The sequence below is a fragment of the Triturus cristatus genome, chromosome 3_2 (genome assembly GCF_964204655.1).
Source record: "Triturus cristatus chromosome 3_2, aTriCri1.1, whole genome shotgun sequence".
Taxonomy (NCBI): domain Eukaryota; kingdom Metazoa; phylum Chordata; class Amphibia; order Caudata; family Salamandridae; genus Triturus; species Triturus cristatus.
In genome coordinates, this window is record NC_140584.1 from 182,529,770 (window position 1) to 182,542,288 (window position 12,519).

The 12,519-nt window shown below is 39.7% G+C and overlaps 1 protein-coding gene across 1 annotated transcript in view; it reads left to right on the forward strand.

Annotated features, from left to right (window-relative positions):
• The window catches only part of DDX18 (DEAD-box helicase 18), an 89,067-nt gene that overhangs the window by 17,103 nt on the left and 59,445 nt on the right, over positions 1–12,519 (forward strand). Inside the window, exons 3-9 of the mRNA XM_085647460.1 lie at positions 2,001–2,135; positions 2,830–2,965; positions 5,036–5,136; positions 6,924–7,123; positions 7,220–7,334; positions 8,795–8,934; positions 11,808–11,969. Of these exons, the coding sequence (XP_085503586.1) occupies positions 2,001–2,135; positions 2,830–2,965; positions 5,036–5,136; positions 6,924–7,123; positions 7,220–7,334; positions 8,795–8,934; positions 11,808–11,969 (989 nt within the window). The remainder of the gene's footprint in view (positions 1–2,000; positions 2,136–2,829; positions 2,966–5,035; positions 5,137–6,923; positions 7,124–7,219; positions 7,335–8,794; positions 8,935–11,807; positions 11,970–12,519) is intronic.

The window sequence follows — 12,519 nt, forward strand, 5'->3', positions numbered from 1 at the left end:
CTCACTACCGCCGCGTGCAAGAGGTAATCCCGTCTCGGGAGGTCGTAGCGATCCTGCAGAGTCTGGAACGGGGACAGCCCGCCGTCGTCGTACAGGTCCCCCAACACCTGCAGACCCGCCTCCTCCCACAACTGCAGCCGCGACCAATCACCCCCATGAGGGAGTGCTGTCACCATGCCCAGTGGTATTTCGGGCGCATATGGGTGTCTGACTCCTGCTCGTCTCTGCGAACTGTTCCAGCATAGGCGGAACGTACGCTCCTCCTGGGTCAGATCCCCAAGTGCCAGCCTCTGCTGGAGGGCGATGTAAGCTAATACGTGGCGAGGAGTGCCAGCGTCCCTCTCTCTCTCCGGACCACGGTATACTCTCGCTATTTCCTGCGTAAAGGACTGCAGCTGTGCAGCTAAGTAATAGAGCTCGAAGTTTGGGACCGCTAGACCCCCCTTCGTCTTCCGGGCGGGTCAACGTCGTGAGCGCTATTCTGCGTCTGCCCGAGCCCCACAAGAAGGATGTTATCAAAGACTTAAGATGCTTAAAGCTCGCTCCAGGCACCCACACTGGGAGGGTCCTGAAGAAATATAATAAGCGGGGCAAGGCGATCATCTTCAGTAGGGTTGACCCTGTTCCTCATGGGAACAATACAGCCTGAACTGCCAAGCCAGGTCTTTCCTAGACTAGGACCAAGAATCCTGGGACTGGTTTTGCTCTGCCACTGGATTCAAGCTAGCCTGGCTGATTAGGGGTGTTAAAGTGAGCAGGGGACCCACGTCTGGGCATAACCTGCCAACTGAGGGCAAACAAAGAGCAAACGCCAGGAGATGATGGAAGGAGTGCAGAAACATTTCAGACACTCATTCCCCCCTCCCCCCAGATCTGGGATGAATCCATCATCGTTCTTTAGCTCACTTCGCCTCCACACATCCTTGTAATACATTGCACGAGTGCGGACAATGCATTTATTCTTTTTGATCCTCACCAATTTATTTGCGGCTTTTGATTTCTTGTGTGATGTTTCTGTCCTTTCCCCTCAGGGCAGTCTTGCAAGATAGTATTTAATCTCAGGTGTGTGATAGTATGGAAAAAATGGGTTCTTTACCTGGATAAATGGTTTTCAAAGGCCTTTAGACCATCAGGTTTGTAGACCTGTTGTTTTTGTGCACTAGATTGAATTTGACTACTGTGTGCGTGTGGTTACAGCTGCATGGGTATGAGTTTTCAAATTCCACTTTTAATAAACTTGTGCACTAACCTTATATATAGGTACAAAAGGGGGTGGTGATGGACGGAGCATCAGAACCAATCAAACACTCACACCCAGTCAAAAGATCTGGGTTTGATCCATCACCGTTCTTTAGCCCACTCTGCCACCCCAGTTCAGACACGGCCATATGCAAATCAGCCTCCACACATCCTTGTAATACATTGCACGAGTGCAGACATTGCATTTATTCTTTTTGATCCTCACCAATTTATTTGCGGCTTTTGATTTCTTGTGTGATGTTTCTGTCCTTCCCCCCTCAGGGCAGTCGTGCAAGATAGTATTTAATCTCAGGTGTGTGATAGTATGGAAAAAATGGGTTCTTTACCTGGATAAATGGTTTTCAAAGGCCTTTAGACCATCAGGTTTGTAGACCTGTTGTTTTTGTGCACTAGATTGAATTTGACTACTGTGTGCGGGTGGTTACAGCTGCATGGGTAGGAGTTTTCACATTCCACTTTTTATAAACTTGTGCACTAACCTTATATATAGCGTTGAAGTTGGATGCATAGTTTGGTATCCTCGCCCCTTCCTCACCAAGAGCAGACCTAAGCTTGACAGTGTTGAGCTTGCTTCCGGGATCGATAAGTTATAATTATTATTATTGCATACGTTTTGCATTGCCTTCATCTGGACCTATCCTGTGATGTTCCCTTTATTTGCCTTTTGCAGGTGTATATGCTTTTGCAGACAACTTGATGCTTTAACTGATCCACTGCTGCATCTTATTTGTCATTTGCAGGAGCTAAGAGAGTAAAAATTAGCAAACCAGATTCTGCAGTTGAAGAGCATAATGCTGAAGAGGAGAATGCTGATTCTCAAGATGACCATGAAGAGCAAGATGATGAAAATCCGAAGTTGCCCTTGGGGTTGACGGGTAAGGGCTATTCAATAAAATGTATTTTTTGAGTGGTTTATGATCGAAGGATTAGAACATGTTTTGGGTTCCTTGAAGCTTGGTTAGAATCTCTTTGGTCTAATAATTCAAAAGCCTCCGCTTCTTTAAGACTGCATACTACAATCTTGCCATGGGAGTAGCTCAGTGATATTGATCTCTATCTCCTGGAGGGTGTTTTTGCCCTATGGTAGTCAGCGGGCCTCTTGATTTAAATTGGTTAGCCAGAGTGAACTCAAGAGGTCACTTTCTTCATGGGAACTGTTGCCTGCAGTAGTACTGCATCGGTTTCGTAGAAATTTTCAAATTTTTGTCAATGGGATGAGTGAAGAGTTGACCTTGTTTTCCTCTTTGTGAAGCAGTTGATAAGAGTCTGTTTTTAACATAATTGTTGGGCTAGAAGCCTACCAGTTCTCCTCATGTTCTTAATGTTATAACTTTTATTAAAGCAGGACCCTCTTTGAAGATTCCAACTGTTAGATGAGGGAAGTGAGCTTTGCATTATAGTAGGCAGTCAGAACTCCAGTTCTGCCAATCTTTTCTGCAAATTTAAATACGATTTTGTTAATTGCAAGCATTGTGGGATTTCTTTTTCTTCATGAAATTGTGCATGAACAAGGATATGTTTACGTAGCTCTTAAACAACTATGCCTCTCCAATAATATTTTATGTTTAGGGGCCTTCGAAGATACTGCATTTGCTTCTCTTGCTAATCAAGTCAGCGAGAACACCCTGAAAGGTATAACTGAAATGGGTTTTGTGCACATGACAGAAATCCAACACAAAAGCATTCGGCCACTTCTGGAGGGCAGGTACGTTTTTAAAAGCATAATTAAAAAAAAAAAATGAAAATATGCACAACCTTTGTTTTCGGTATCCAGCATTTCTGTCAAACACAGCAGTACAAAAAAAGTGGATTCACCTGAGGAACTGTGAATGAGAACAGTAGGATAAGTCTTCTATTTTGTCATTGTATTAGGCTGTTTTTTTTTTTTTTTTTTTTATACAAGCGCATACCAGGAGCTGTGCATTTGGTCCCTCTGCTGTGTACAGTGCAGCTGGTTTATAAATGGCACGTAAATTAGTTATTCATTTTGGTAGTTTAACCAGTTAAAATGCCTTTAGTAAACTTGAAGTTAAGCCGCACAAACATTTTGGGCTAATCCCATGACCGTTTTGTCTAGAATATAATAAGCTTAATATAAGGATATAAAATGTTGGTATTGTGTGTTTTTCTCCTTTAAAAAAATGCAGTAAAAAGAATTGAAACCTAGAACGTAATTAGCTAGAAGTGCCTGGTACTTTTTAAATTGAATGTCAACTCTTTGTGTGCCACTCTCAATTCTTGGCTTCCCTCCTTTTCTGTTATTCTTAGTTTGATCTTTGATTCTGCCTTTATTCCTGTTCTTTTTTTCTCTTGGCCTTCTATTGTTCTTCTTCCTTCCTGTTAAAATCCTCTATACCGGTTTGCCCTTCTCATTTGTCTTCGGGTGACGTAGTCCTGGTCTGCCCCTTAATCCATACTTGACCCATACTGGACTAAGGACACCGATACCTAAAAAAACCTAGAAACAAGGTAAAGGTATGGGAATGCTAGACCAAAGCAAAGGTACTGCAGTAGCCATTAATTCTGAAAACCACATTGACTGGAAGAGCCATTGTAGGATGTCATGTGTATACCTACAAGTATAATTGCATCAGAACCATGGGGAGAGAGTGGAGTCTTGTATCTTCTAACTGGTGAGCTAGTCAGGAGATTTAGCTCAGTCATATGGCCACCGGCTTGTGAAATTAAGATGACATACTCTGTAAAGGTGATGAGAAACGAAAGGTCTTTCTCTAGGTGAAAGGCCAAGTCATTAGAGGAAATAAACCAACATTTTAGGGAAAGTAGTCATGGCGATGGAGGGGGCATTTCGCCCCCCACTGAAGAAAGTGCCCTGTGAAAAGTCTTGGTAATTGTTTAATTGCGAGAACAACCATAATTGGCTGATCAGCATGAACTGGCAAGATTGTTTGTGAAGTATAGGATGTGATTATTTGCTACGAACTGGATGAGAAGCCTTCACTTCAGTCGGAGGACTTGAATCTAAAATTGTTACCTAAGACAGATTTCTCCACCCCTCACACTCCCAAAAATGTTTTGAAAAACCAACTCCTAAACGTTTGAGGTACTTTGAACGTATACCAAACAGTTATACCTTGATCATATTCAGAATTTTGGACTGATCAAATAATTAGGAATAATTTGAACTCTAAATAGTGACCGTGCGTATTTAGGTAATGTTAAAATAAGTTTTAGACAAATACTCACTTTATTTATTTCACAGACTTCTAGTGCGCGCAGCTACCCCAAGAGGTTTCCTGGCGCAGGATGGAGGCAGATAACAGGGACACCAACAGACAGTCTTCATATTTTTACGAAAAGCAAGTAAGGATTTGCAGTTCCTTACAGTGGCTGGGAGAAATTCCACAAATTAGGACTTAGGTAGTCAAAATAGCGTCCTTCATGTCACTAGTTGAAACCTGTGCGTAGCAAACATCGAGAGGCCAGAGTAGCTCAGAAGACGAGTAGGCATATAAGGAGTCTTGAGTCCCTGGATGTATAAGGGTGCAAGGCTATATTTGGCCTTTAATCTATAGCTCAATGCCTTAAATTTGATGCTTTTCGATCTTAAACCTGTGCACTTCTCAGTGAAGACTGTTGCTTCTTAATGTATTGTTTCTCCTGAATGGAAGCTTTGTGGATGTCTCTAGTTCAACGAAGGGAGGAGTACAAATGTCATCCAATGTGTAAAGGTTGTCATGGTGCACAATATTAAAGCTTTTATTTTCTTTTTCTTCTGTTAAAAATGTAAATGTTCTCTTTCTTTAATTCGTAGGGATGTTCTAGCAGCTGCACGTACCGGAAGTGGTAAAACACTGGCTTTCTTGATACCTGCAATTGAACTTGTCTACAAGCTAAAATTCATGCCAAGAAATGGTACTTTTGAATTATAGTTCACTTCCATTTGTGTCCCCATAACTGGTAATGTTTTAAACTAGATTTAATAAGTATTTAAAAGGCCATAAATATCCCCACTCTGCTATTGTTCTAATATTTAGTAATACTTTTTTGACTTTTTCAATCCATATTTTGTCTTCTGCAGCTGGCCTAATTTCTGTATTCCAATGACCAGCTAATTCAAGTTTTCTCTGTTAATGCTAGTACCATATTGTTCTGGCTGCTATCATTCTGCATTCCAGTCCCAGTCATATTAAATCTCCGAAGTGTTCACTCGCACAGCGTCACCTGACCCCCCTACTGTAGACCAGTAACCATTGTCTTCAGTAGCTCTGCCTGTATCCATTGGTGTAGGCACTATTCTTTTTTGAATTTTCCACTTCTCATTGCCTGCAAATCTCAACCCCCGTTACAGTGAACACCCACCGATATTGGAGCACCATATTCTCGTTCTGAGCTATACACATCTACAACGCAACAGCACCTTCCTGTTAATCCCCCATCTTAAAACCTGGCTTTTCACACACTCAATGTCAGATTATCACATATTTTGAAATTTGGTTTGTAATTGGTCACTTTAAAGTCAAATTTGCAGTCATGACAAATACCAGTCATTGTCTTACTGTATATCTCTGTATGGTTCTTGATGCCATCATTATACACTATCAGACATCGTTGCTGCCCTGCTTTCAAGATTAACTTTCACAAATATAATGTTTTGCATCATTCAGTTGGTGAGTGACAATTGTCTTACAGAGTTACTGACTACATATGTAGTGCACACTACTGACTTGGTCTCTTGGTGCTGAAGTGAAAGGGACTCTTTTTCGGTTCCATACAACATTTTCAGCCACTCTTAAAGCCATTATTTACATTAATTAATATCAACATATCTTAAAATCTCACGTTTACGTTTGGGGTACATACACCTTGCTAGTTTAATAACATGAAGAATATGCCGTCTTGTTAACTGCTTGAATAGCCGCATATGATGTCACAAGAATGTTTGCCTAAGGACAAATTATACATACCTTTGTTACATACTGTTAATAAAGTTAAAGATGCTACAAGTTCAGGGGATGGAAATTCACTTAACTTGTTTTTGTGGAATTACATGAGATTACTTACACCTGTTATTCCTAATGGAGAGCCATTCCTTGGTGCTATATTGTAGTGCAAAATGGATCCTAATGTCTATTTTGAACACAGTGATGCATTATTAACTGAAAAAAGAAAACCTGCAAAAAAGTGTCCCAAGCATTACCCACTCTCATTCTGCCTTCAACGGCACATAACGACGTGGCATAATAGCCTAAAGTTTGGGAAGTTTGCGTAACAAGCATACCACAAAATTGAAAACCTTTACATGTGGTTCTGCCAGGCCTAATGCAGTCATAGCTGTAACAAGATCAAGGTTGATCCCGTCCAGACCTAGTAAGTGTGTGTGTGGATGAGAACATGCCCTTGCGGGTGAGAATCCTTTGAAACCCCTACTGGTTGCCCTTCTAGGAGAAGGGGAGATGGGTTGGTCATTGGTCTTGGGGAACACGCTATCTGCTGATCAATTGAGGTTATGAGTTTTGGAAGTGGAGGTGACTCACTTTTTAAATTCTTCTCGGTCCCTCTTTGTGATTCTGACTAATGCAGCCATTTTCAGCGTATGTCAGCAAATCCTGTTTTGTCGCAGTTGTATCTTTTTCAAGTATTGTGAAATTAGCATATTTGAATGGTTGTCTTCACCTCCTAAGTTCTTACCCTCTTCACAGGTACCGGGGTCCTCATTCTCTCTCCCACTCGAGAGCTTGCTATGCAGACCTATGGTGTTTTGAAAGAATTGATGACCCATCATGTACACACTTATGGTTTGATAATGGGCGGAAGTAACAGATCTGCGGAAGCACAAAAACTTGCAAATGGAGTAAATATAGTTGTGGCAACACCTGGCAGATTGTTGGATCACTTACAGGTACACCTTGTACAACTTAATGTCATGTAAAGTTTTTGGCAGACCAAAGAGACACATTTTCGTAAATAATATTCTCTTATTTACTCAATCTTGTAGAACACTCCAGGTTTTATGTACAAAAACCTTCAATGCTTGGTGATTGATGAAGCAGATCGAATCTTGGAGGTTGGGTTTGAAGAAGAAATGAAACAGATAATAAAACTTCTGCCAAGTAAGTGTCCATCTAACCTCCGTTTACCATTTTTTCTGGAATCTGTTTATTTTTTGTATTGTTGAATATTTGTATATTCTATCTTGCTAAATATTGTAAAATATCTTTAAATTTTTTTTATTTTATTGCCACATTTCGGGAAGTTAACAGTACTTTGGGCATTGCCAGCCTCGCACCTCGTGCCATTGTAAATCTGTTCATAAGGTTATGTGACACCTCTTTAAAGGGGTTTTATGTTTTTAACACCATTTTGCAAGAAGAAACGTTTGCTAGTAGAACCATTCTCTGCCTAATTTCTTTTTTTTCCCCATGGTGAAATGTAGTTTACAGTTTACTAAATTCAGTAGTTAATTTACACAGGTTTTTCCTGACCTTTTGATGAAAATGTCACTAAGTTGATGCTTTACACTGAATGGCGCAAGCTGTCTGTCCCAGTGAAATATAACCTATATACATAATTTGGGGAAATATTCATTTTAGAGTTCAGTACATTATTGGTCATGGCTTAATTTTTTTAAATTTTCTATCTGGCTCTTGCACTTGCTAATTAAGGTAGTTTATTTTACCATACCTCTTCATTTATCGGAAGCCATTTTTAAAGGATATGCTGAGCTGTTCAATTCCAGCTTTAAAAGTTGCTACAATCAGAACAGTTTTTGAGAGTCACAGTGTGTTTGATCGTAGTCAAATATCAGTTTTTAAATACTTTAACAGTTTAACGCTCCATGCTCACAGTTAGCTCGTTGTTGTGAGAGTTTGTGTCTTAAAAATATTATCATGAAATAAGCAGCCTTGTTGCCTAATAAGAGAAACGGATGATGTGGATAGAATGAAAGTGTAGTTTTCGGCATTGTATCTTGTACAGATTGTCAATTTATCCAATATTTTCTAGTATATTCTTTTCTTATTGGCTACAATAGTGACTGATTCCTGTATGTGATATAGGCTGTGAACGTATTCTGATGTGTGGGAAAACAGAAGAATGACCGCTCCAATTTACTCTGGAATGCGTTGAGAAGTTTTTTTGGGTTTTTTTATATCCTGCGAAGAGTTTGAAACATTTGGAATTAAACTGAGGTCCTGCCTATCTTTACTTAATTATATCCCCCCAAATCAGTTTACCTTAAGATTGCTTCATTAGTGCTATTAACTCCCTGTCCCGCAACAACCAGTGTCCTGGCCAGAAGATTCCTTGTACCACAGCCCGTGTTAACTTAGTAACAAGGGCACAAAGCCATCTGTGCCTACACAGTACATTCTGCATCAGTTCTCGCTCCACTTTTGTAATCTTATTTTTGTAACAGCTTACCTCTATAATGGGTGTGTGTACAGTGCTTGCATAGTTTTAACGATAATGGCTATGTTTAGGTGATTACAGGGCCTTGTTGAGTGATTACTGTTACGCTAGCTTGCTCGTAAACTGCTTATTTTCAATGGTTTTTTTTTTTCCATTTCTTCAGAACGAAGACAGACGATGCTCTTTTCTGCTACACAAACACGTAAGGTAGAAGACTTGGCTAAAATTTCACTTAAAAAGGAGCCTTTGTATGTTGGTGTTGATGATAACAAGGAAACTGCTACAGTGGATGGTCTTGAGCAGGTAATTTCTTGGATAGCAAAGCAATTTTTAGTGTATTGAATGCAGATTAACTTGCTATTAGTTGCACACCCTATTGCTGCTTGTTCAAGGTGTGGCGCATTGTGTAGGTGACCACATACATTTTTCCTGCCTTATAGTCTTATTCCCTTTAATGATTCTATCTATGCTACAATTTTATATCTTGTATGGTGTAGCGAGGTCTTTAATTTGCACTTCCTACTTTTTTTCTGATTAGATGATAAAATTCTACCATGGAAATCCCTCATATAATACCCATTTCCTAGAAATGGATCTGCCTCGCTATTTCTATAATTTCTTACTTGTATTTTTACATTAACAGATATGTTCCTCAATGTGATCCTTTCTACACTGTGCTCGTTCACAGTTTTTAGTGTCTTCTATTATCATGCTAATGCAAAATACTACTGAAAGGAAGTAGCAATTGTCATTTACAGACAGCACATTTTCCTTTGATATGGCCATTAAAGTTGCACAGACTTGCAGTTTTGCTGATAAAAATATTGCTCTCAACTGATGTGTGAAGATCTGGTTTCTATGCATATTTATTACTTGTGTATCAACAAGTAAAGTGTGTGTGTGTATTTTGATCCTATTATAATCTGTTTCCAGCACACTTCAAAATCACAAAACAAATGTGCTTAATTTTTGCTTTCTTTACTGATGAATACATACATTTTACAGGTATTTACATTTTGTTGTGTGTGTAAAAAAACGATACCATACGGCAAGATTTCCACATAGTTCACTTAAAAAAACACCTCTCATTCTGCAGTCAGAGAAAGAGAAGTAAGCCCCAATCATGTTAAGAGTAAGCAGCACTTAGTCAGAAAATAATGCCTGACAATTTACCTCTGTCATGGAAGTACCAGCAAAGAAACACCGAATTTAAAGTAATCTTCATTTATTGCGTGGACTTTGACGACCCACCAGCTCTCAACCCACAGTTTGGGAAACACTGGCCTAGCATCTAAATTTCTGTGCTTTGCTTGAATTTCAGGCTGCCGGTGATACTGCTGCGCATCTTGTGTGGGTACCTATAATGCTGCAGTGGATGCATCTATTAGGCATAGCTAGTAGAGATTGTGTTAGCAGTCATTCAAAAGTTTCATTTTCTTACCTTGACTGACAGTATCTAATTTTAAGTGGCCTTCCATTCTGAAAATGGCAACTGTCGATCAGTACTGCCCATGTTTATGCCAATTCCAATCTTTTATGCCCACAAGTTATGATAAACTCTTTAAAGCCACTTCCTTTATTGAAGTTCATAAGAGAAAGAATGTTTTCTTTAGCATCAGACCTTGCCTAAAATGCTCAGCCTTTAGCCATCTGATTTTTCGCAGTTCTGATTCCAAGTGTCAACTCTATACACTGTTAATCTACTAGGCACAAGTAAGTCACCAGGTATGAGACACCTAACAAAAAAGTGTGCACTCTACAGGTGCAGTCTGAGTTTTAGCCACTTCATGTACCAGAGGTGATGGCTTATTTTAACTGAACATTAACACAAATGTATCGCCCTTATTTAGACGTGGGATATGTGACTACCTCTACCCAGACCTAATTACAGCAATCCTCATGCCATGCTCTTGCCACACGCCACAATTACTCATGGGTACCACGGAGTTCAACGTCAAATACTGTCAGGTGGGTCAGATACCTGGCGAACACCTCAAATCCCTGGTTAATCTACAGGATTTCCAACTCTTACCGCTGCTGCCGCCACTGTTAGTAACCTGTGATGGGCCTTTGTGGTTGCAGGCAGCAAACAGAGCTTGCAGTGGTGTTCCAGAACATCTGTTAGTTTTCCAGAAGCCACATTGTACCCCTGTGAGTGGGATTGTGACCCGTCATTTTAGGTGCTGAAGTTGAATTAGTGGCACAAGGCGACAGCAAGCATAGACTTTTCTATTCGATGACTGCCTTCACATTGATGCACGCACCCAATATGTCTTGTGTGTATTAATAAGGAAGCCTGTGTTGGAAATATTACCTACAGCTTCTTTGTTCAGTATCCTGGTATGTCAAAATATTAATGCTTCATATAGGCGCATCCTGGGATTAACTGATCATACAAATGGGAGAGAATGTGCTCCTCTTCAGTGTCTTCCTGAAGCCCATAAATCATTCTTGGGATGTCTTGGAATGACCCTCTCACTCAAGCTGCACATGGGAGTCTCGCTCTGAGCTGGACTGATCACTTTGTCTCGCTAAGCTTAATGTGTCAGGGACAGTTTTGTATCTCTTCCCGAGATCCTGGGCAAAATGCAAGGAGTAAACAAACACTATTGCTGTACATCCGAAGGATCAGACAAAATATAATTAGGGGAGCTTGCCACCTTTCCAGTTGAGTCTGAATAATGGCCAGATCAGTGGATCAAAAGCCAGTTTATGATGGCATGTAAGTATCAAATGTGAAATTTTAGTTGTACAGATCTAGCATTCGTCAACATTCATAGTATATGTACAGTTTCATGTGAATCACATATTCTAGACCCAAACGAAAATTAGACATTTAGAACCTGCTTTTATCCAGTGGAAGTTGTTAGCGGCATTTGGACAGTGAAAAATGTATCACTTTGTTATAATTGTTTTAGCCCAATACCTCTTTTAATCAAAAGATGTAAATGGTAACTGCGGTTGTTGACTCATTGTGGGGCTTTGAAATTGTTTCTGTTGATTTGTATCTTCAGTGCGTTGTTGTGTTATACGCATAAAATACTAAAAACGGTAGTGCTAATATCTCACTGCTGCAAGTAAGTGCTTTCTGATAGCCAGCTTCATAAAATGTTTGGAAGTCGTGCAGTGTGTAACAACTGATTTAACTGGAACAATTATGTATTTTAACCTTTTAGGGATATGTTGTATGTCCATCCGAGAAAAGGTTCCTTTTGCTCTTCACATTTCTTAAGAAGAACCGCAAGAAGAAACTTATGGTGTTTTTCTCTTCCTGCATGTCTGTGAAATACCATTATGAGCTTCTCAACTATATTGACCTGCCAGTCATGGCAATCCATGTAAGTAGCTTGTATATCAGTTAACACTCTTAATAACCCATTTTAAGGGCGTTCACAAATTAGTTTGAATTGTTAGTTTGAAAGATCTTGTCTTGCAGATGCTTAGTTCAACACTCTTTGGAGTCTGTTTTGAACTATATGAAGCTAAAAGATATTGCTAGGATTTTAGCAACAGATATTGTATGCCTGGCTGAGGGCGTGTACCATAAAACGTTTATCCAGCTCATTGTTAGGGTTATTACAAATCTTGGACCTGGAGGTGAAGTTAATGTTAAGGGCATGGAAACAATTGAAATAAGAAATATTTAGTATCTCTGAAATATTCCTTCTCCACTTAATTGAATAATACTATGTAGTTCCATTATTCACTGATCAAATCAAACCATTATTAATTTTGGTCCTTAAGCATTTTCTCATCACCATAATGGGTTTGTGAGTGGAAACCTTTGTATTATTGTAGCAAGAGTCTTTTGGAGCTACTACAAGATGCAGAGCCCGATTATTCACATTGCAAGTGTAATTCTGAACATTTACTATTGCACAGATACAG